At 46.1% G+C, this 25,260-nt stretch overlaps 2 protein-coding genes across 2 annotated transcripts; both read right to left on the minus strand.

Annotated features, from left to right (window-relative positions):
- Positions 1 to 309: 309 nt before the first annotated feature.
- On the minus strand, positions 310 to 6,414 carry LOC128064397 (keratin, type I microfibrillar 48 kDa, component 8C-1-like). The gene is made up of 7 exons (XM_052657064.1): positions 6,067 to 6,414; positions 4,248 to 4,330; positions 2,788 to 2,944; positions 1,801 to 1,962; positions 1,581 to 1,706; positions 1,188 to 1,408; positions 310 to 412 (listed from the first exon to the last, which is right to left on the minus strand). Exons 1-7 carry the CDS (start codon positions 6,412 to 6,414, stop codon positions 310 to 312), a joined length of 1,200 nt encoding a protein of 399 aa, XP_052513024.1.
- A 13,228-nt stretch (positions 6,415 to 19,642) lies between these two features.
- LOC128064369 (keratin, type I microfibrillar, 47.6 kDa-like) lies at positions 19,643 to 23,958 on the minus strand. The gene is made up of 7 exons (XM_052657024.1): positions 23,569 to 23,958; positions 23,383 to 23,465; positions 22,709 to 22,865; positions 20,781 to 20,942; positions 20,562 to 20,687; positions 20,169 to 20,389; positions 19,643 to 19,721 (listed from the first exon to the last, which is right to left on the minus strand). The coding sequence occupies exons 1-7, from the start codon at positions 23,914 to 23,916 to the stop codon at positions 19,643 to 19,645; spliced, it is 1,176 nt and encodes a 391-aa protein (XP_052512984.1). The 5' UTR covers positions 23,917 to 23,958.
- Positions 23,959 to 25,260: the final 1,302 nt, after the last annotated feature.

Genomic DNA, 25,260 nt, shown 5'->3' on the forward strand with positions numbered 1-25,260 from the left:
CAAGAAGAAAGTTTATTAGGAGATTAACAAAGGGATTTGGGGAACTGCAAGACAGATCAAAGCAGCAAAGAGAACCACAAAACTCCTCACCCAGCCCAAACCTGTCAGACCATCAGGTCACAAGAAACTGGCCTTGAATTAAGAGGATCAGGTGGGCCTGGACATTCTTTCCAGACTAGGAATTATGGTGGTGACTGGGGTACTATCCAATGGCTGATGGTTGTCAAAGAGCAGGACTGGTCCATCAATCATCCTCTGTCTTCACACAGTCCTCCTGCTGGCCCTGGCTGTCTAACACCCAGAGGTGTTTCAGGGCCCAAAGCGGGAGCGTGGGCCACAGGGGGTGCAGGGATTGGTGACATAGGACCCGACTGATGACGCGTTGGTCGTGGCGCAGGGGTTGCAGGGCAGCCTGGGACATAGAACCATTAGCTCATCAGCATGAGATGGATAATAACAAAAATAAAGGAGGGAGTTCAACTCAAGGAGACAGGGGACAAATAGAAGCCATTCTCTGACTTCTTAGGAAGCCAAATCTTATTTGGATCACTCCTTCTGCAAAGCTTAGAGATGGGGCAGAAAAGAGCAAAGAAGCCTTGAGATGGAACCAGACCTATAAGCCTGAAGTTGTGGAGAAGGCCCCTCATCCCTCCTCACCAGTGAGACAGATTGATAATATCTACCACACAGATTGTGTTCATGAAAATACTCAGGCAAATGGTGCTGGACCCTAGAAGTGTTTGAGTCACCTCCCCTTTTTGATACTCAAATGCTCATCCATAAGGTGGTTACCCTAATCCCCACTCTGCCTGTCTCGGGGGAATCCCATGAAACAATAGGTTTGAAAGTGGGGATTAAATCCAAAAGCACTATTCAAGTACATGTGATGGTGGTTACAGGTTTGTTTTCCCTTTTGCTGAAGGTACAAAGCTTTATTTACCCATCAGCTTCCAAAAGCTCACCAGTGGGGAAAACAGTCAAGGGTCAGGAGTATCTTTTGGAGCAGAAAATACCTTTAGGCCAGGTAGTGACAGCAGCAAACACCCTTCACTTCCCACTGCTGCAGTATTAAACTCTAGTCTTTGCAGACATATTGGCATCTGAAACTTGACCTGGGGAGCCCCTGTTTTTTCCTTTGGTAGGACTGTGCATGCACCATGCAGGGGTGCCACCTGCTCAGTACTCACTTGCAGTCCTCGCTGTCCAGCAGCCCCCGGTACGTGTTGATCTCACTCTCCAACCGAGCCCGCACATCCAGCAGCACCTGGTACTCCTGGTTCTGCCGCTCCAGGTCACTCCTGATCTCTGCCAGCTGTGACTCCACGTTGCCGATCAGGCTCTGCACCTGGTTCAGCTGGGAGCTGTAGCGGGCCTCCGTCTCTGTCAGGGTGTTCTCCAGGGAGTCTCTCTGTCAGGGGGCAGGGGAAGGAAGGTCACAGAGCTGCTCCTTCAGGGGCTTCTCCATTGCTTCCAAACAAGTCACGAGCTCTAAGAGTTCAGGAGAGGGTGGTCTGGAGGGCATCCCAGTGCCCTTGACTCCCCAACCTCACCTCTTCACCAGGAGTCTCATCAATACCCACCAGGTTGTGCTGGGCCTGAAGCTCCACCTCCAGGGCGTTGACCGTGCGTCTCAGCTCGATGATCTCCGCCTGGTAGGACTGCAGCTGCTCTGAGCTGGACACCACCTGCTTGTTCAGCTCCTCAGTCTGAAACACCAAAGGGCAGAAGGCAGGATCAGACCCCGCCTGAAGGGCCCCAAGGGGCTGAGGGTCCTGAGACACCACATGCTGATATACTCACCTGCCTGATGTACCATTCCTCCACATCCCTGCGGTTGGTCTCCACCAAGGCCTCGTACTGAGCCCTGGTCTCATTGAGCACACGGTTGAGGTCCACAGTGGGGGCAGCGTCCACCTCCACGTTGAGGCGGTCTCCCAGCTGGCTCCTCAGGGTGTTGACTTCCTGATGGAGGAAGGGGAAAGAATGAACTCGTAGAAATAAATCTATATACAAATTATCTTGTGGTGGAAAGATTGCATTAGAATTTAGGACACATTGATATAAAACTCGATGAAGTTACTTCCTGTGAGTCAGGCCTCCTGTCTGAGAGTCTCCACATCTGTATCATAAGGCTGCTTGATTGCTAATGTTTTTTCCCACTCCATACCATTTCTTTTTTACTCTTCCTTTGCTCAGTGATAAACCTGGCATGATAACTGGTTTATAATCGTTGCCACTTAAATGCTACTTAAATAGAGAGAAACTAGGCTTAACTGATTGCATTTACTTCATGTCTTTTTATCATCACACCCTGTCCATGAGGGGTTTTTTCCTCTTCATCTAAACATCTAATGTTTGAGATATGTATCTGATATCCTAGTATTACATTCATCCATGAGGTCTGAATCAACCATCATCCATCCTTCCACCCATTTATTCTAGCTTGGGTTCTACTATCTAGATGACACATAAAACAAAGAAGTTTGCTATCTCCTTTCAGTCTAAGTCATTCATGGGAAGACAACCTGTTCAGAAGACAGCCAATCTTATCAAGCAGTAGAATGTATTTTAAAGCTCTAGCCCCAAATGGAAATAGATTAGCTGACCACACTCTTTTCGGTAAAAGAAGTAAGCTTCCCCAACGACCCACCAAGGGTGTTTTGAGCATCCAGCAAAATGTTCTCAGCTCTAGGATGTCTAGCAAAGACCTAAAAGACCTATATTACCCTGTTCAGGGCAGTTACAGGACTCTCAGTATAGGAATGTCAGGGGCTGGAACTCTCTTACCTGCTCATGGTTCTGCTTGAGGCAGATCAGCTCCTCCTTCAGGGACTCCACCTGGGCCTCCAGGTCGGACTTGCACAGGGTCAGCTCATCCAGGATCCTACGCAGGCCATTGATGTCCGACTCCACCAGCTGCCTCAAGCCCAGCTCCGTCTGGTACCTTGCACACACAACCAGCAGTCAAAGGAGGTCAAAGAGGAAGACTTTCTCCTAGGCTTTACTTGGCTCCCCTGGTCTAATTCATTACATTGTGAAATATTTGGAATCTTTACAGTCTTTTGAAAGGGAAAAAGACCACTGCACAGATTGAAAAGACCTACCTCCTCCCTGAGACCCTCAGAGAAGGTATTGGTGGGGCATCCCTGTATAGTTTTTGCTGTTGTTTAGTCGCTAAGCAACCTCATGGACTGTAGCCCACCAGGCTCCTCTGTCCTGGGATCTCCCAGGCCAGAATTCTGGAGTTGGGGTGCCACTTCCTTCTCCAGGGGATCTCCCTGACCCAGGGATTATCAAACTCACATCTCCTGCTTTGAAGGCAGATTCTTTACCATTGACCCCACCAGGGAAGCCACTGTATAGTTTAAATCTACCTTTAACTTCATTTGCTCTGATTCCCCATCACAGGCTGCTAAGAACTAAGCCCTGTCGTCCTCCATTCTCAAGTGAGTCGGTGACTTCACTAGCCCGCTATGGACCTCCTCACCATCCTTACCAACCACCCTGAGAAGCAACCTGGTATCATGAGAGCAGCACTGGATTAGAAGGCAGTGAGATTCAGCCCTGCCGTGAGGACAGTGGTAAGCTCTTTAATCTCTCTGAGCCTCGATTTCCTCATTTGTAAAATGGGAACCAAACTGACATGTCAGGGACACACAGTTTTGAGGACATTAGCCCTCTGCTAGGCAAAACAATAAGGCTATTTTTTCCTAATTTATCTTGCTCCACCCTCTCTCCCCCCAACTAAAAAATAAGAAAAAAAAACATGTCATCAGGTTGGCCCAAAGATGAAAAAGTGATATAGGTAGAATCACATTGCAAACTATAAAGTCTCATAAAAATGCAATGGATTCTTAACGATTATAGTGGTCATACCTAGAAAAACTGATGGATTCTCTGACATGAATTTTGCCTCCCATTTGTGTCATTTAACTTTTTCCAATGGGCTGATCATCACTCAACGGTATTAAGAGACTGGTGTGGAATACAATTTTAAAGTTGATCCAGATGTTAAGTTGAAAAAGAGAGGGAATAGATGGCTATTTGAGCTCCTTCAAACTAAATTTAAAACACAGAATGCTTGCTTCCAGTGAGGAGACTGACATTTAACCTAACTCACCGAATGCAAGAAACCTCCCACTATGATCGCAGACAGCTTCTGCTTGCATGCTTCCAGGACAGAGTTCATCACTTTGCAACTCAGCCTGCCCATTACTAAATTGGTCTGATCATTAGAGAAATCTTACTTAGTCCTGAAGTCATCTGCAGCCAGCTTGGCGTTGTCGATCTGCACCACCAGCCTAGCATTCTCTGCCTTATTGGCCAGGATCTGGGCACAGGATTAATTGTGAAATCAGTTGTAGTAAGAGTGAATGTCTCATAACTTAAAATTAAAAACTATTTTCTTTCAAACAGACATTGCTTCCAAAAAGCTTTGAGTCTTCTCACATTCTCAGTTTGAGGATAAGGGGAGGATTCATTAATAGAACTGATCATTTAAAAACTAAAACAGTCAAGAGAAAATGTGCCTCTTGTCATAAATTCTTCTCTTCTTGGTCTGCCTCTTGTTTCCTGCAGGAACTGAACATACTGGGAACCAAATCTCACATAAGGTGACCCATGTTCCTGTTTGCTTAGTGGGAGGTGGGGTGCTTAACCCAAAAAAAACCCAAGCAAACAAAGACAAGTTGGTTATCCTATGCTCACAAACCACCATTCCAGCCCCGCTGACCACTCTCCACTCTCCCCTCACATTGCCCTGGACAAAGATTTTGCACAAAGCTTCTGCCTCTACCTGGAATACCTGGATGGCTTCACCCACCTAGCAAGACCCCCTACATAAGCCACATTCCCCTTCCTTCCCCACTTCCTGCAGGAGTCACTTCTTCCAGATGCTCCCACAGTAACAGCCAGTTACACATCTTATCACCTTCACTGTGGTTTTCTGTTTCCAGTCTCCCCTATTACACTGTGAGCTCCTGAAGGAGAGACTGTCTCACTCAGTACTTTATCCCTTCCTCCAGCAGTGTGCCTCATTCTCACTAATGTGTAGAAATCAGTGCCCGATCTTCAAATCCCACACCACCTTTCTGACACTCACTTTGCCAGAACTACTGAATGGTGGACAGTGAATTCTGTCAGAGAATCAAGGGCTTATGCGATTGAATATAAACTCCTCTTCATCCTTCAAACCCTGCTCAGATAGTGCCTCTTCTGAGAAGCCCTCCCTGACCTACACTGTATTAAGCCCCACTTCTATGCTCACTCTGTACTTATCCCACTTCTACTTCCATATTTTTGGCCCTGAATTCTCACATGTATGCATGCCTGCTCTGTGTATACGATGGAGGATTTTGGAGTTGGTGGCTCTTTTACTTGGTTATAGACACACTCTCTTGTTACATCCTTAAATATCTAAGGATTCATGCAGGAAATCCCTAGCTCCAAGAAATAATTCAGGTGCATATTATTATGATTTAATGCTATGCACGCTGCATGCTTGCATGCTAAAATCATTTCAGTTGTGTCCAACTCTTTGCAACCCTATGGACTATAGCCTGCCAGACTCTTCTGTCCATGGAATTTTCCAGGCAAGAATACTGGAACGGGTCGCCATTTCCTTCTCCAAGGGATCTTCCCAACCCAGAGATCCAGCCCGCGTCTCTTACATCTCCTGCATTGGCAAGCCGGCTCTCTACCACTAGCGTTACCTGGGAAGCCCCTTTCAACACTATAGGCTCTGAAAACAAGACCAGAATACCATAATAGGACTGAAGCATCAGTCAGTCTGGTTTTAAACAAGAAGCAGTGTTAGGTTGCTATGGCTTTGGTCTAATGCCTCACCCTCGCCCCTGTCTCTACCTCTCCTTCCTGGGGCATCCTACATCGATTCTCTAGGATGACGTGATGTGTCTTATGCAAGCCAGTGGCTTCTATGTCTCTGCCCTTATCATTTTCAACATTAGGGTTGACCAAACCTAAATCCACTTGGGAGTGGGTCTGTCAAATTTAGATAAGTAGTTCTTCAGTTGGCAGCGCATCGGTTGGCAGTGCCCAGCCCCTCACCTTCTGCTGGAGCTCCTCGATGGTCCGGAAGTAGGACTGGTAGTTGGGACACACGAGGGGATCCTGCTGCTGGCTGCGCTCCAGGATGCGGCTCTCCAGCTCCGCGTTCTCCCGCTCCAGCTGCCGCACCTTCTCCAGGTAGCTGGCCAGCCGGTCGTTCAGGAACTGCATGGTCTCCTTCTCGTTGCCGTTGAAGGAGCCCTCGCAGAACCAGTTGCAGCTGCCCACATTGGCGGGGATGTTGCAGGCCCCGGGCAGGGTGGTGCCACAGCAGCTGGAGGGCACGCAGGGCCTGGAGGAGCAGCTGGAGCGGAAGCTCAGGTTGGGCAGGCAGAAGTTGTAAGACATGGTGCTGGAGGGAGCAGAGCTCTGAAGGTCCACTTCTAAGCTGGGTTCCTTTCTGTGCTGTAAGCCCTGGTCTTCTCCAGGTCTTTATATTCTGTCAGCGGTGGGTGTGGTAGCCACGCTTAGCATTACCCACTTTTGCCCTCTCTACCAATTTTTCCATGTTATTTAGCCACCTCACGCGAGTCCTTTACCTCATAAAATGTTTTACTCGGGCTTCTTGCTAAGTCAGGACTCATCAACAATCATGCTGGTTGGTTAAGGAAGAGCTTCAAAGTGACCCACCCATATCTTGCCAACAGCAGCACTTACTCATGGGCTATAGAGTTAGTGATAGCTATGCCCTGTCCTCCAGAATTGGGGGCACTTCTTATCCTACACAAGGAAAGGTCAGCGGCTCATCTACATGCTCAGTAGAGACTCTGAGAAAAAGCAGACTATTCAGTAGGGAATCCTGGAAGCTGAGATAGGAAAGGACTATGAGGCCATCTTGTCCAAGGCCCCTTTGCCAGGTGGAGGCAATTCTTCCCTCTTCCTAGGGGGCTTCAGGAAGCCCCAGGCTCCATTTCTGTTGTTACTCAACATTCACGGAACATTAAGAAAACTAACATCTTGGGAGCACCTGCTCTTTAGGAAGATTTCACTCTGTGCTTGTACATAGTATGACATTTGTTGACTTAAAAAATACTCAGAACCTAAAAGTTGAGGGTTATGTTTTATTCAGCAGGAATTTTTAGGACTTAAAGCCTGGGATACACCATCTCAAGTAACTGAGAGAAATGCTTTGAGGAGGCAAGGTGGGGAGCCAGGATATACATAAATTCTGCAACAAAGGGCAGGTAGTCTGAACGTCAAAAGATTATTATTAAAGGAAAACCAGATATCCCAGGTTAAGGAAGTTAGTACTTTCCTGTGTATGAGAAGATGCAAGAGTGTGGGCTCACAGAAATCATTCCTTTGATATGCATCCCAGCTCTCTAGGGCCAGTATCCTATGATTTCACATCCTGAGTTTCCTCAGGGCTCATCGAAGGGAATGGCTGCAGTCTGATGGCTAGATGGCAGGTCTTCTTCTTTTCTGAGTTCCTTCAGGGTTCACCAGCTCACCAACAGTGGTGGCTGCAATCACTGAAGACTATGACACCCTTTGTTTACTGATATGGCAGGAAATACCCATTTCTCATGTTGTTAGAATGGCTTCTGCTTACTGAGAACCCACTGTGCTAAGCACCTTGTTTATACTGTCTCTTTAAGTCCACACATAACACTGCAGGGTTTGCAAATGAGGACACCAAACCTTTGAGAGGTTGTTCAAGGTCACAGAGCTCTTGCGTGTGGAGCCAGCATTAAAACCCCCACTTCTCTGATTCCAATGGCCTTGCTCTCTCCTTCACATTATCTCCCTCTTCCAATCTTCTCATTACTGAGATGCAATGATGCACAACAGGATTGAGTGCAATTGAGCACACTACTAGGCACTATCACCTCCTAAATTATAATTGGCCAAGAATTAAAAGTCTGTTCTCTATCAAAGAACCAAAGGTCACTCCTACTCTAGTGGAAGGAAGTCTACTAAAAGAAAATGTAATACCCACTAGAAGCTTGGGGGGAAAGGGAGATTTACTGGGTTTGATGTCAAAACACCTGATCCCAGTTTTCCAAATGATGTGCAAGCTATGTGTGCCAAGTCACTTCAGTTGTGTCCTACTCTTTTTGACCCTATGGACTATAGCCCACCAGGCTCCTCTGTCCATAGGATTCTTCAAGCAAGAATACTGGAGTGTGTTGTCATGCCCTCCTCCAGGGGATCTTCCTGACCTAGGGTCAAATTCAAATCTCTTACATCTGCATTGGTAGGTGGGTTCTTTACCACTAGCGCCACCTGGGAAGCCCTTCCAAAGGACGTGACTCTAAAAAGTCATCACATTAAGTTACATGCTTTCTTTTTTTTTTCAGCTGAGAATTCTGTTTTATCCAGTGGACTTCCTGAGGGCTTAAGCGCAGAAGACAGCCTCTCAGAGAGCTCTGAGAGACTGCTTCAAAGGGGTAAGGGAGGATCCAGAATGTATGAGAGTTTTGCAATAAAAACCAGGTAACCAGAATATCAAAGGATAATTGTTAATTAAAGAAAACCAAATATCTCAAGTGAATGAATTTAGCACTTTTCTACGTATGGGAAGATGTAAGAGTCTGCGCACGATGAAATCATTCCTTTGCTATGCACCTCAGCTATCTGAAGAATTGATGCTTTCGAACTGTGCTGCTGGAGACAACTTTTGAGAGCTCCTTGGACAGCAAGGAGATCAAACCAGTCAATCCTAAAGGAACTCAACCCTGAATACTCATTAGAAGGACTGATGCTGAAGCTGAAGTTCCAATACTTTGGCCACCTGATTCAAAGAGCCAATTCACTGGAAAAGACTCTGATGCTAGGAAAGACTGAGGGCAGGAGGAGAAGGGGGCGACAGAGAATGGGATGGTTGGATGGCACCATCAACTCAATGGACATGAGTTTGATCAAACTCTGGGAGATAGTGAAGGACAGGCAAGCCTGGCATGCTACAGTCCATAGGGTCACAAAGAGTCAGACACAACTGAGAGAAACTAAACAACATTTTGGGGCAGTATCCTGTTTTTCTCCATCCTGAATCCCCTCAGGGGGTGGCTGCAAAGTCTGATGTCTTGTTGACTGCAACATAAGATATGTGACATTCTTCATCCTCTGAACCAAAGTACTTGATCAATTTGCACACAAAAGTCTTTTAAGATAAAGGCCTGCTCAAAGGAGGCACTAGAGAATGACTTAAATAGGACTAATACATGCGTGCCCAGTCATGTTCGACTCTTTGTCACCCATAGACTGCAGTCCGCCGTGCTTCTCTGTCTGTGGGATTTCCTAGGCAAGAATGCTGGAGTGCGTTGCCATTTCCTTCTCCAGGGGATCTTCCCAACCCAGGGACTGAACCAGCACTCTTGCATTGCAGGTAGGTTCTTTACCACTGGTGCCACCTGGGAAGCCCCTAAATAGGACTGGTTTTTGTTAAGTAAACATTTTGCCCCACTTAGATTTAAATTACATGCTTTATTGGCATTTCAAGACCATCTGTACATTTTGGCAAACATATTCTACCCTTTTGCCATTCCAGATGGAGATATGAAACATGAGGATTTTATGTTCAATCTATCAGTGCTCAAGATATGAAAAATACTCCTTAAAGTAGCTACCTTTAGTAGCTAAAGTTCCTTTTAGTAGCTACATGCTAATTCCTCCCATATAGCCTTACTCCGATCACCTCTTCTTCTAACTTGCTCTCACTAGGCTCTTTCTTTTTGTTACCCTCACTGAAAGCAAGTCTTTATCTCTAAGAGAGTGTGCTTATTTGGGGGCCCAGTCCAGTGAGTTGGATAAAAACCAAACTTAATAGCATCTTCAGTGAGTCAGTTATACATTGTGACTATAAAATTATGTGGAACTTCAACTATGTATTCATAAAAGACAGCAGCATGGGAATAAACTTGTATTCTTCCAGAAGGTATGTTTTTGATAGGGACAAAATAGGTAATTATATAGTTCATCCCACTAGAGAATTATAAGTAAAGAAAGAGTGTAGAAGACCCTGTAAGTTAATGATTACTCAAAAAAGCAGGTTTGCTTAACCATAAAACAGCAGGCATGCTTAGCAACAAAAAAATCGTGCAGCAGAAGCGTGAGACATGACCCAAAACAACAAAACAATGGTGTCACGAGACCCACATTCTGCCCAGTGAGCTCAGTGAGTTAATGACTCCTAGGATATGCTCTCTACACAGATAAAAAAAATTATGGAAAAGTGACATTTCAAAGTAAAGATCCTCATCATACTGAAACCTGAAATAATTCTTCCACTGTGCCATGACACTTCTGGCTTGACCATGTACAGACAAGAAAACGCCCCAACCCAACTTGGAGGAGGAGCTGATGATGGAAGCACGACGTCTACTCAAGAATGAGGAAGAAAGTGGTCTTTTCCCCCTCTTCACTTTTTCCTCTGATTATAAAATGGTAGCTCTCTAAGTTCTCGGGGCAGTACCCTCTCGTCCACCCACTCATGAGCCTTACAAGTATCCTATTCTAATAAATCACTTCTTATCTATCAGTTTGCTTCTTGCTGAATTCTTTCTGGGCTAAGACATTAAGGACCAGAGCTCTTTGGAGCCCCCTGAAATGCCGCCTAGTGGTTTCATTTTGAAGGTAATTATATCCTTGCCCACATTCACAATCCACAATCTGCTCCTCCTGCCTGAATCTCTACCTTTAGGGAGATGTGGAACAGGTGTGTTAGTTCAAAATTGCTACCAAATTGACTGAAGCATTCCTGGACGAGATCTGATAACGTAAAGCCAACTTGTTGTTTTGTTGTTATTTAGTCACTCAGCCTTGTCCAATTCTTTTGCAACCCTATGAACTATAGCCCTCCAGGCTCCTCCATCCATGGGATTTTTCAGGCAAGGATACTGGAGTGGGCTGCCATTTCCTTCTCCAGGGGATCTTCCTGACTCAGGGATCAAGCCCAAGTCTTCTGCATTGCAGGCGAATTCTTTATCTCTGAGCCATCATGGAATAGCTGAATTCATTAGCTTTTCTCTTTCTCCCCTTCTTCAATACCCCAAGCTTCAAAAGATACAACAGCATTTTTTAAGGAATAGTGTGTTGTAGACTGGTAAATATGTCCATGGGGATCCCTATAACAATTACTGTAGCTTTCATCTCAGTTAGGATGGAATAATCCAGAAGTAAGTATCCTGTATCTTCAAAAGTGGATGATGTTTATAAAAAGAAACCATCCCACATCTTGCATAGAAGTAACTATGATCACTACGTGGTCATTAGATGATGGTTAAGAGGACTCTGTGGGAGAGGGAGAGGATGGGAGGATTTGGGAGAATGGCACTGAAACATGTATAATATAAGAAATGAATCACCAGTCTAGGTTCGATGCAGAATACAGGATGCTTGGGGTTGGTGCACTGGGATAACCCAGAGGGATGGTATGGGGAGGGAGGTGGGAGGGGGGTTCAGGAGTGGGAACTTATGTACACCCATGGCAGATTCATGTTGATATATGGCAAAACCAATACAGTATTGTAAAGTAAAAAATAATAATAATAATAAAATTTTAAAAAAATTAAACAAGAAAAATAGAAAACAGCCAAGTTTTCATTCACTTCCCAGAAATTCTGGAAGGCAATTGCCTTTTTTTTATCCCACTTACTGTGTTCTGTGAATTCTTACCTTTATGTTAGTAATGGCCTTGTCTCTAGTCAATGATCCTTCAATTAATATGATGAGCAAATCAACTGCTAACAAACAGAAAGGTTTTACACCTGCTCATGTAATTGTGGCAGACGCCATGGTAAGGCTTCTTGTCTCCAGATGTGAGCAAATTGCAGTTGAGGTTGAAGGATACTATTTATTATGGAAGCCAAGGCTATTTCTATGGGTGAGATCACACACAATCTCTTAACCATGGAGTAGAGGCAGGGCAGATGTGCTGAGGCATCCTCCCTTTGGCAGGACTTTAAAGGCATCAGAAGCCTCTCTCCTCCTTCCCAAAACCTTCTCCCCTGATGGCCAGGTACTGCACCTGAAGTTCTCACCACCAGAAATGTAAAACATAATCTGTGGGAGATGTGAAGTAACATTGACCCACTTACTGACCAAGAGGGATAGGGTGGGAAGGGAAGTGGGGGGGAGAGGTACAGAAGGGAGGGGACACATGTATTCCTATGGCCAATTCATGCTGATGTATGGCAAAAACCACCACAATATTTTAAAGTAAAGGGCTTCCCCTCGTGACTCAGCCAGTAAAGAGTCTGCCTGCAATGCGGGAGACCCGGGTTAAATTCCTGGGCCAGAAAGATCCTCTGGAGACAGAAATGGCAGCCTACTCCAGTATTCTCTCCTGGAGAACCCCATAGACAGAGGAGCCTGGTGCGCTACAGACCATGGGTCACAAAGAGTTGGACTCAATGGAGTGACTAACCCACAAACATTTTAAAGTAATTATTCCCCAATTAAAATAAATTACCTAATTTTAATGTTTACACATAGCAAGGAGAGGCCAGGAGTGGAATCACTCAGTTCAGTTCAGTTCAGTTGCTCAGTCGTGTCCGACTCTTTGCGACCCCATGAATCGCAGCACGCCAGGCCTCCCTGTCCATCACCAACTCCCGGAGTTCACTCAGACTCACATCCATCGAGTCTGTGATGCCATCCAGCCATCTCATCCTCGGTCGTCCCCTTCTCCTCCTGCCCCCAATCCCTCCCAGCATCAGAGTCTTTTCCAATGAGTCAACTCTTCTCATGAGGTGGCCAAAGTACTGGAGCTTCAGCTTTAGCATCATTCCTTCCAAAGAAATCCCAGGGTTGATCTCCTTCAGAATGGACTGGTTGGATCTCCTTGGAGTCCAAGGGACTCTCAAGAGTCTTCTCCAACACCACAGTTCAAAAGCATCAATTCTTCGGCACTCAGCCTTCTTCACAGTCCAACTCTCACATCCATACATGACCACAGGAAAAGCCATAGCCTTGACTAGACAGACCTTAGTCGGCAAAGTAATGTCTCTGCTTTTGAATATACTATCTAGGTTGGTCATAACTTTTCTTCCAAGGAGTAAGCGTCTGTTAATTTCATGGCTGCAATCACCATCTGCAGTGATTTTGCAGCCCCCCCAAAATAAAGTCTGACACTGTTTCCACTGTTTCCCCATCTATTTCCCATGAAGTGATGGGACTGGATGCCATGATCTTCATTTTCTGAATGTTGAGCTTTAAGCCAACTTTTTCACTCTCCTCTTTCACTTTCATCAAGAGGCTTTTTAGCTCCTCTTCACTTTCTGCCATAAGGGTGGTGTCATCTGCATATCTGAGGTTATTGATATTTCTCCTGGCAACCTTGATTCCAGCTTGTGTTTCTTCCAGTCCAGGATTTCTCATGATGTACTCTGCATATAAGTTAAATAAGCAGGGTGACAATATACAGCCTTGACGTATTCCTTTTCCTATTTGGAACCAGTCTGTTGTTCCATGTCCAGTTCTAACTGTTGCTTCCTGACCTGCATACAGATTTCCCAAGAGGCAGGTTAGGTGGTCTGGTATTCCCATCTCTTTCAGAATTTTCTACAGTTTATTGTGATCCACACATTCAAAGGCTTTGGCATAGTCAATAAAGCAGAAATAGATGTTTTTCTGGAACTTTCTTGCTTTTTCCATGATCCAGTGGATGTTGGCAATTTGATCTCTGGTTCCTCTGCCTTTTCTAAAACCAGCTTGAACATCAGGGAGTTCACTGTTCACATATTGCTGAAGCCTGGCTTGGAGAATTTTGAGCATTACTTTACTAGCATATGAGATGAGTGCAATTGTGCGGTAGTTTGAGCATTCTTTGGCATTGCCTTTCTTTGGGATTGGAATGAAAACTGACCTTTTCCAGTCCTGTGGCCACTGCTGAGTTTTCCAAATTTGCTGGCATATATACCCCTCGTCCAAGGTAAGGAGCAGCGGCTGTCCTTTGCTGGAGCAGCCGTGAAGAGATACCCCACGCCCAAGGTAAGAGAAACCCAAGATGGTAGGTGTTGCAAGAGGGCATCAGAGGGCAGACACACTGAAACCATACTCACAGAAAACTAGTCAATCTAATCACACTAGGACCACAGCCTTGTCTAACTCAATGAAACCAAGCCATGCCTGCGGGGCAACCCAAGACAGGCGGGTCATGGTGGAGAGGTCTGACAGAGCGTGGTCCACTGGAGAAGGGAATGGCAAGCCACTTCAGTATTCTTGCCTTGAGAACCCCATGAACAGTGTAATCACTGGGTGCACACAGATCAGGGGGACCGACTTATGCCAAAGAGTGATGAAGTAGTGATAAGAAAATCAGAAACACTGCCCAATAACAACACCAGCCCACCCAAGCCAGCCCAAATTAGAGGGGCTTACAAGAACAGGACGGAGAAGGCGATGGCACCCCACTCCAGTACTCTTGCCTGGAAAATCCCACGGACGGAGGAGCCTGGTGGGCTGCAGTCCATGGGGTCGCTAAGAGTCAGACACGACTGAGCGACTTCCCTTTCACTTTTCACTTTCACGCATTAGAGAAGGAAGTGGCAACCCACTCCAGTGTTCTTGCCTGGAGAGTCCCAAGGATGGTGGAGCCTGGTGGGCTGCCGTCTACGGGTTCACACAGAGTTAGACATGACTAAAGCAACTTAGCAGCAGCAGCATAAGAACAGGATAGAAGGCTTCCACAGGCTGTTCCATAAAGGCAACTGTTGCCATTTTACTAATTATCCAGCCTCACTGCATTGAGAAGAGAAATTGTGATGGTGATACAGGAACTAAGCCAGCAGATTTGGCTCTGAGAAGATACTCACACAGGATTTCTATTGAGGGACAAGTAGCAGAGGACCTGAAGGATGAGTCACCTCAGGAGCAAAATGAGCTGAGCAAAGAGAGATATAGACACTTCAGAGAGAATTCAGGGACCACTCCACAAAGCCTCTCCAGAGCATGCATTATTTCTCTTACACTCAGTCCTGGATTCTCAATAGGAATGGAGTCCAGGGAGGTTCTAAGAGACAAGCCAAGTTAGAAAAATGCAAAATTATTCCCTATGTTTTTAACTCTACCAGTCTAAAATAAAGGAGTTAAAAAAACGTGAGACAATCCAGGGCAATGTAATCTCAATGGTTTTAATTTTCTGGGTGAGCTGGATTCAGGGCCCACTCAGAAAAGAAATGAAAGCCTGATTATGTGACTGCTCTGCACCTCAGAAAGAAGTCAAAGTTGCTCAGTCGTGTCTGACTGTTTGTGACCCCATGGACTATCAGTGGATAGCCATTCCCTTCTCCAGGGGATCTTTACAACCCAGGGATTGAACCCAGGGCTTCCACATTGCAGGCAGATTCTTCACTACCTGAGACACCAGGGAAGCCGTCAAACGGAAGAGCAGATGCTAAAACACTTATCGAAGAGCACAGAGAAAAAAGCAAGGCAAAATTCATGTTTACTACGAATGCGCTGAGTTGAATCCTTGCATTAAGTTCACTGTGGAGTTGGTGATCTGAGACAGATGTGAAAGAGCCTTGAAATATGACTCCTTCACCAGAGTCCAACCATCTCTCCATATAGCCACCAGTGATCTCCCTGTTACTGTACCCAGTAGATTTGTCTGAATACTCGTATTCCTTGCCCTGGATGCTATTGATCATGCCCTTGTTGAAACTGACTACTTTAGAATTCTGTGCTTCTTCAGCTGCATCCCCACCTCCCTCTCCAACTGCTTGTAACCAGATATCATCTGTCTCCTCAGTGGTGGTTTTGTTGCTATGTCGTGTCCGACTCTTGTGACCCCATGGCCTGTAGCCTCCCTCTCCTCAGAGACTCAGCTAAACCAAGGCAAACCTCAGGTCAAGGACTTTGGAGAGCTCCAGGCCTGTTCTGTCATCCTCTACAATGATCCCCAAGGTTCTTTCCTACTCCGAGATCTTCTCCTTGACAGTCTAAACAACTCCCACAGCTCTATTATCATCTTTATTTAGATAACTCTCTGACATCTCTCCCAAATCTAGCCCTCCTTTTCCAGCTCTCTCTCCTGGAGAACCACTGTTACTTCATTTTCTAAGCCTCAGAAATTTTATTCGTGTTGACCATACCAGAGAGTCAATCAGTACTGTTTCTTGGCTTTTTTCTCCATTGTTTCTCTACCTCCAATCGGCTTCCATGTGCCTCTGAAATCCACCCCACCACTTGCCCCATTACTCCCCACCACCACCAACCATCTCAGTTCTCGTTTTCTCTCACCAGCCTCCCAATTGATCTTCCTTCTTTTTTCACAATCTTCTAGGACCCATTACAATCCATCCTATACACAGCTGCCCTATAGATCCTATGTCAATCTTCCTTAATAGCAAATCTTACAGGTAACCACTCAAAGCGCTGCTAGATATGGCCCTCCCTAACTAATTTGCAGTATCATCTTCTGCCCCAGGATAGAAATTGGTATGTCAGGCTCTAAACACACCTCAGGTTCTCTCATCTCCCTACCAGGCAAAGTTCATGCTTAAAAAACTTTCCCTCCTCTTAGAGTTGCACACATTCATCTGTCTAACCATATCCCATCAAACTCTATTTCAGAATTATGCTGATATCCTACAGTAATAGTTGATTGAAGTTGCAACTATGGGAAGTATATAAAGTCTTAATAACCTTCTCATGAACCCTCATTAGTGTTACTGTTCATTATTTATTCTACTTACAGTGCTCCACTAGGCTTCAATTAGGTGAAGATACTCTCTCTTGAAGGACCTACAATCAGTGATGCAGGCAGGTGAAATTTATATGGACAATGCTTGGGTTTTCAAAGCTTTGAGTGCTACTTTCTTCTTGGAGTCTCTTCTTAACACTCTCACACCTTGGAAATTCATCATTTTTATTTACACCTTTCTTGAGCCACGTTTTTAAGAGATTTTATTGTACAACAATAAAATTGTTGTAAAGCAACAATGTTGCTTTACAAGATTGTGTCAGCTTCTGCTGTAAGGCAAAATGAATCGGCCACATGTATGCATATAGCCCCTCTTCCTTGGATTCCCTTCTTATTTAGGTCACCACTGAGTACTGAGTAGAGTTCCCTATGCTATATAGTAGGTTCTCATTAGTTATCTGTTTTATATATAGTAATGGCACCCCACTCCAGTACTCTTGCCTGGAAAATCCCATGGATGGAGGAGCCTGGTGGGCTGCAGTCCATGGGGTCAGTAAGAGTTGAACACGACTGGGCAACTTCACTTTCAATTTTCACTTTCATGCATTGGAGAAGGAAATGGCAACCCACTCCAGTGTTCTTGCCTGGAGAATCCCAGGGATGGGGGAGCCTGGTGGGCTGCCGTCTATGGGGTCACACAGAGTTGGACACGACTGATGCGACTTAGCAGCAGCAGCAGCAGCAGCAGTGTATATATGTGGAGAAGGCAATGGCACCCCACTCTAGTACTCTTGCCTGGAAAATCCCATGGATGGAGGAGCCTGGTAGGCTGTAGTCCATGAGGTCACTAAGAGTCTGACACAACTGAGCAACTTCACTTTCACTTTTCACTTTCATGCATTGGAGAAGGAAATGACAACCCACTCCAGTGTTCTTGCCTGGAGAATCCCAGGGATGGGGGAGCCTGGTGGGCTGCTGTCTATGGGGTCACACGGAGTTGGACAAAACTGAAACGACTTAGCAACAACAGTGTATATATGTTGATCCCAATTCATCACACCACCCCTTCCCCCTTTGGTATCCATACATTTGTTCTCTATGTCTCTGTCTTTATTTCTACTTTGCAAAAAAGTTAATCTATACCATTTTTCTATATTCCACATATAAATGCTAATATATGATATTTGTTTTTCACTTCCTGACTTACTTCACTCTGAATGACATTCTCTTGGTCTGCCCATATCTCTGCAAATGACACAGTTTCTATCATTTTTGTGACTGAGTAATATTCCATTGCACATATGCAACACATCTTATTTATCCATTCCTCTGTTGATGGATATTTAGTTTGCTATTGAAAAATAGTGCTGCAGTATCCATTGGCACGCAGGTATCTTTTTGAACTATGGAGCCACACTTACGTTTGTCTGTTTGATGCTTGTCTCTCTGTCTTATCCACTCTAGACTACAAACACACTGTGGTCTAGGATTAGGGTTCACTTATTTCTGTGTCCTCAGTACCACACATAGTACTACACAACAGATGGTTATTTGGGGCTATGTTAATCAGCATCAAAATGAATGAATCATTGAGATAGTGGCCAATAGAATTGAAATGTTGAATATTCAGAGATGAGGCAAGTGAGGGTGGGGTAGGATTCATGTTTGTTGTAGGGAAACTTAATGAACATTGGCCTTTCTTGAAATGATAGGCAATGAAATGATAACAAGGTTATGGAAGAACATTCCAGATATGAGCAAAGAGCTAGTGGAAAGAATAACTTTGAAGAGAGGGAGGTAAAGAGATACACCTGTTTGCATTAAAGGGTCCTTAGATTACAAATGTTGAGTATAACAAGTGGGTAACAAGATGGACCAGTTTGGCAAAGACAAGTTTTTGTCCAACTAAATGTGATGTGATGGCTTGATACCAAGTGAAACTGTCCTATGTGTGAAGACTTGGAACTCAAGCTGAGGTGCAAGATTTTGGAGTTGTCAGCATACAGGTACAAGTTCTCCTGAGCAGAGATGTAAAAGGAGAAAAGCAGACTCAAATCCAGGCATTTCCTCCACTTGAGACAGAACGAGGAAGACAGGCTAATCAGAAGACAGAGAGAAAACAGAGATCTAACAAGAGGACCCAGAATGTGCGGGGTGATGAAAATCATTGAAGGTACATTCTAAGGAAACAGTAGGCAGCTACACTAGTGCCAGCCAAGAGGCTGAGAGGAGAGGAGAGCGCCTCTCAAACAGTCTCTACAGGGGCTAGTGCTCACAGTTAGGGAGAAATGTAAACAGAGAATTCCAGAGTGATGGGGATGAGAGTGGGAGATGGGTGTAAGGTTTGGGGAGGATGCTTACAATTGCAGCCATGGCCAGAAAAGAAAAAAAAAAAAAAAGCATGAGTTTTAAAAGCCAGTTTTTCTTCATGGTCTTCCTGGGTGGGAGCCTCTCAGGAGGACAGCCTTCTCCCTCCCTCTGTATTTACCAGTGGAGCATATGACTAGGACAGTCACTGGACTCATTTCATCCTCCTAATGAAGGGTTATTTTTATGAAACAGCCATAACAAGTACTTTACAATGCATGCATATGGATGAGAAACACATTTACTATGCCAGAGAAATAAAGTTTATTGGGAAGTAAATGAAGTAGCCTTCTTACATTCCAGAGAATATCAAAGAAGCTAGGAAAGCAGGAAACACCATACCTAGAGGAAACACCCTAAAGTAAAACCTGGAGCTCCGATTGCTGGACCATCTTCAGAGACAGAGACTCAACCTTCAGCAGGAGGGAGTTTTCCAGACCTCGGAAGCAGATGAGGTGTGTCTTGGCTCGTGGAGAGCATTTCCATGTGTAGAAATTTCAGAGCTGGCTTGACAAGGTATCTAAATGGTAACTGAGCTCCAGCCAAGGCAGAACCTGGGGACCTTTCCTGGGCTTGTTCTAGGCTTCACTGTCATCTTCAAAGAGGAGGCAGGTTTTTTAATTAACAGCAACGATTTTGAGAGGAGGACCTACAGAAGTTGCTACTAGCATTGGTGGTGGCACATGGGTTGCTGGGGAGCCTGGGAGAACACAGAGGTTTAGAATGGGTTAGGGAGAGGAGCGGCAAGAGTGCTAAGGTTCTTTACGAGATACATCTGAATTCTCAGAGGTTGAAGTTAGTTGCAATCAACTTTGATTGTTACCAGATCTCTCTCCCTCTCTGCCATGTGCAGAGGGGGACAACTGTTATCTAATGCTCTTGAGATCTCACAGAACTCAACATAGTCTCCATTACCCAACAGTTGCTATTGTAACAGTTTCTACCACCACCCCTCCACTGTTAGCTCCCAGAGGCAGGGAATGAATGCCTTTCACCTTTGACCTTTCACATTTGCCTAACCATCACAAAGAAGACACTCCATGAATGTGTGCTCTTTGATGAATTGAAAACATGGCCAACATGGGCATGCCCAGTGTCTTGTAGACCCACCACACATTTCCCCAGGATCCCTTCTCTCCCTACTCACTTGCAGTCCTCGCTGTCCAGCAGCCCCCGGTATGTGTTGATCTCACTCTCCAGCCGGGCCCTCACGTCCAGCAGCACCTGGTACTCCTGGTTCTGCCGCTCCAGGTCACTCCTGATCTCCGCCAGCTGTGACTCCACGCTGACGATCAGGCTCTGCACCTGGGACAGCTGGGAGCTGTAGCGAGCCTCCGTCTCCGTCAGGGTGTTCTCCAGGGAGTCTCTCTGTCAGGGGGCAGGGGAAGGAAGGTCACAGAGCTGCTCCTTCAGGGGCTTCTCCATTGCTTCCAAACAAGTCACCAGCTCCAAGAGTTCAGGAGAGGGTGGTCTGGAGGGCATCCCAGTGCCCTTGACTCCCCAACCTCACCTCCTCACCAGGAGTCTCATCAATACCCACCAGGTTGTGCTGGGCCTGAAGCTCCACCTCCAGGGCATTGACCGTGCGTCTCAGCTCAATGATCTCCGCCTGGTAGGACTGCAGCTGCTCTGAGCTGGACACCACCTGCTTGTTCAGCTCCTCAGTCTGAAACACCAAAGGGCAGAAGACAGGATCAGGCCCTGCCTGAAGGGCCCAAGGGTCTGAGGGTCCTGAAAGGCCATGTGCCGAGATGCTCACCTGCCTGATGTACCATTCCTCCACATCCCTGCGGTTGGTCTCCACCAAGGCCTCATACTGAGCCCTGGTCTCATTGAGCACACGGTTGAGGTCCACAGTGGGGGCGGCATCCACCTCCACATTGAGGCGATCTCCCAGCTGGCTTCGCAGTGAGTTGGCTTCCTGAGGGAGGAAGGAGAAGAAATGAACCCACAGAAATGGATCTGCAATCTTTCTGCTGCAGGGAAGTGAGCACAATGCTGCCCAAAATGCACTGAAAGGAATATTCTGATCATTCCCCCAAACTGACACAGATAGGGTGTAGGAATAAACACAAATAGGCATCACATCCATTCCCATCCCCCAACACTGAAACAAGCTCACCTTTCCTGTAAGCCTAAGTCCAAACTCATTCACACATGCAGGTCCTTCCTACCTCTTTCCCATTACATCCCCGTAGATACTGCTTTCCCAGCCATACTCCCAGGTACGCTGTGCTCTGCCACGTCTGGGTCTTTGCTCAGTCTCTTCCCTTAGACCAAAGGGCTGAAATCCTCCTCTTTCCTCTGATTTCCCTCTGAGAAGACTTCCCAATCTCCCTTCAGGCAGATCAAATTGTTTCCAGAGCCTGAAGCTCACACAACATATACATATAAAGATTGTCTCTATATAACAAAAGCTTCTGTAATAAAATACCCATTGGGCAAGTGTGGCAAGCAGAAGATAAATCTAAATTTCCCACTCTACATGCCTATCCCGGAATACATGTAGCAAAAATGTGTTTTTACTGTTTTTAAAAGCAGTGAGTCATCACCAAGTGCCTCAGCTTAAAATGGTAGAATAAGATCAGAATCAGAATTTAAAACTTTCTTGAGGTCCAACTATCTCCCTGACCATCCAAGATGCCCACTCAGGATCACAGTCAACCTCATTGCAGGTGGGACACGCTCCCCCACAATGGGTATTTCCAATTCCTTCCCAGAATTTCACATGAGCAACATGTGTTCCCATGGAGCAGTGGCAGGAGAGAATATCAGTGCAAAAGCTAAATATCAGTGCAATATCAGACAGGAGAGAATATCAGTGTAAAAGTCATGTGACAAGCGCTTTGTAAGACATTGAACCCACAAGGAACAAAGGTGACATCCACTAAGGATGAAATGTGACAGAGCTTTCCATTGTAAACACAGAGGCACACCAGGAAAAGAAAATGTGTTATTTTCTCCATTTGGAGTACTTAGCTAGAAACACACAATTGTGGAATTCAGTGATTATGTTTTCTAGTAGGGTGAATAATAGCAAGGAAATAATGATGTCATGATAGCAGCTATTTTATATTTATACTTCATATAATACTTATTTCCCTCTACCTGTATGATGCACTGTGTTTCTACATGATCATTTCCACAGCCTTAAGACTAGAGAGCGTGTTAGTTCTTTTTCTCTCCCCACCGGACTTCCCTGGTGGCTCAGACGGTTAAGCATCTATCTACAATGTGGGAGACCCGGGTTCGATCCCAGGGTCGGGAAGATCCCCTGGGGAAGGAAATGGCAATCCACTCCAGTACTATTGCCTGGAAAATCCCATGGACAGAGGAGCCTGATAGGCTACAGCCCATGGGGTTGCAAAGAGTCGGACACGACCGAGCGACTTTACCTTACCTTACCTTACCTTACCTTACCTTACCTTACCTTACCTCTATCTCTACCACCAAATTCAGGACCAGCAGAGAGGAGACCTCAATGAATATGTCCTTTCCCAGCATCTCCAACACCATCCACTCCTCACAGCTCACCTCACCCCTGCTCTCTATGGAGATAGCATCACCGTTCCCGGATGACCTTGAGTTCCTCAGAGAAGAGTCCCAGCCCAGGTCTAACAGCAGTCGCCTCCTGACTCCCAATGCTAAAGGCTTATCCCTGAAGCCTATGGTTTCTTTTCCTCTCACCTCCTCATGGTTCTTCTTGAGGCAGAGCAGCTCCTCCTTCAGGGACTCCACCTGGGCCTCCAGGTCGGACTTGCACAGGGTCAGCTCGTCCAGGATCCTACGCAGGCTGTTTATGTCTGACTCCACCAGCTGCCGCAAGGAACGCTCCGTCTCGTACCTGCACGCACAGCACCGAGTGGGAGAATGAGCCAGGCAGAAGCCCCGCTCCCTGCCCCATGTCTTGTGTTCATGGGATTGGCCTAGCTCTCTTTGTGCTGACAATTTTCTGCCTCTTTGCATCCATGCTTTCTTCAAGATCTACATAAACAGGATGGAGAAGCCTTGGACTCACCCCAACACCAGAAAGCACTCCGGGGACTCATGAGGTGGACTTTCTCTCCTGTCAATTTTGTTGGTTTATATACCACCCAATCAATCAACTTCACCAAGAACAATTCATTACAGTGTCTGAGTTTGGGGGTTGAAGGCCTTTCGGAAAGAGTGATATAAACTGAAGCTCAAATCGCACATGAGTCTGGATCTCTGTTTGCCAGTGGTTTTACCTAGCCAGCCTTAAAAAAGAAAAAAATGCCAGGAGAAATAAAAAGGGAGAAATGGCTTTCTCTTCTCTTCCAGGCAATGTTAGGCCCACACAGGGCCCTTGGAGGTCACCTGGCCCCAAAATTTCAACGTACTTGGTCCTGAAGTCATCAGAGGCTAGCTTGGCATTGTCAATCTGTATCACCAGCCTGGAGTTCTCCGACTTGGCGAACAGGATCTGGAAACAAGATTCCATGGTGAGGACCATTTGCACTTGAGAATATTTTATTGCTCAAAGACAGGAAGCTGCTGCTGTGCCCCCTCGCAGCCCAGCCCCTCACCTTCTGCTGGAGCTCCTCGATGGTCCGGAAGTAGGACTGGTAGTTGGGGCACAAGAGGGGCTCCTGCTGCTGGCTGCGCTCGCGGATGCGGCTCTCCAGCTCCGCGTTCTCCCGCTCCAGCTGCCGCACCTTCTCCAGGTAGCTGGCCAGCCGGTCGTTCAGGAACTGCATGGTCTCCTTCTCGTTGCCGTTGAAGGAGCCCTCGCAGAACCAGTTGCAGCTGCCCACGCTGGCGGGGATGTTGCAGGCCCCTGGCAGGGTGGTGCCATGGCAGCTGTGGGGCACACAGGGCCGGGAGGAGCAGCTGGAACGGTAGCTCAAGGTGGGCAGGCAGCAGCTGTAAGGCATGGTGCTGGGAGAGGTGATGGAAGGGCAGGTGAACTGATGGAGGTGGAAGTGGATGAGGTCTGAGTCTCTCCTTTCTCCGTGGTCCTTTTATACCCTTAATGGTGGGTGGGGTCTTGGCACTCCGCATAGTTTCCTTTCCTAATGCTTTGGCTAATTTTTCTCTCCAAAATACGCTACTTAGGTGCCTCCCAAGAGTCCTCCCTCAACTCATAAAATTATTCCATTCAGCTTGTGTCATAACAGGCTCCTCCAGGGTGCTCATGGCTGGTGATATCAGAGTTTCATCAGATGGCTTCAAAGGAGGTAGAATCATCATGGCCCCAAGTGGCTCTCCCCATTACTCAGAGAGGACAGCCAGAGACACGCGTGGAGTTGCTTAAGAATCAGGAACTCCTTGCTCATGAATTTCTGCCATTGGACTCCTTGGAAAGAGCGTGTGGAGTGAATAGTCTTTTCAATGGCCAGCCAGCTTCTCTCAAGTCTACCCATGCTTCACTGTTCAATTCAACTCATCCTTAGAGCAGAAGCCTGTCCTGTATTAACTATGAGGATTCTGAGCCTTACTCAGGGAGAGTATTTATTGGGGCTTAGGGAATTTGTCAATACCCAGAGAGACTAAAAATAATTGAGCATTGTATGTAACATAGATAACCAAGAAGAACCTCCTGTAAAGCACAGAGAACTCTACTCCGTACTCCATAATAATCCATACGGGAAAGAAGCTGAAACAGAATGTGCTGTGTGTTGTGCTAAGTCGCTCAATCATGTCCAACTCTTTGCAACCCCATGGACTGCAGCCCGCCAGGCTCCTCTGTCCATGGAGTTCTCCAGGGAAGAACACTGGAGTAGGTTGCCATTCCCCTCAGCAGGGGATCTTCCTGACCCAGGGATCAAACCCAGGTCTCCTGCATTACCAGGATTCTTTACCATCTGAGCTACTGAGAAAGAATACATATATGTGTATGTGTAACTGAATCACTCAGCTATACACCTGAAACTCACACAACATTGTATGTCAACTGTACTTCAATAAAATTTCTAAAAAAGAAAGAAATAGGGGACCTCCCTGGTGGTTCAGTTGTTAAGAATCCTCCTGCCAATGCAGGGGGCATGAATTTCATTCCCGGTCAGGGAAGATCCCACGTGTCCTGGAGCAGCTAAACCCTTGCACCATAACTACTGAGTCTGTGCACCGCAACAACTACCGAAGCCTGCACGCCTAGAGCCTGTGCTCCGCCACAAGTAGAGAAAGCTCACACACAGTAACAAACACCCAGCGCAGCCAAAAATAAATAAATTAAATTATTTTAAATAAAGAAAATAACTGAGTGTTCATGGTTAGAA

The sequence above is a fragment of the Budorcas taxicolor genome, chromosome 19 (assembly GCF_023091745.1).
Source record: "Budorcas taxicolor isolate Tak-1 chromosome 19, Takin1.1, whole genome shotgun sequence".
In the NCBI taxonomy this organism is placed as follows: Eukaryota; Metazoa; Chordata; class Mammalia; order Artiodactyla; family Bovidae; genus Budorcas; species Budorcas taxicolor.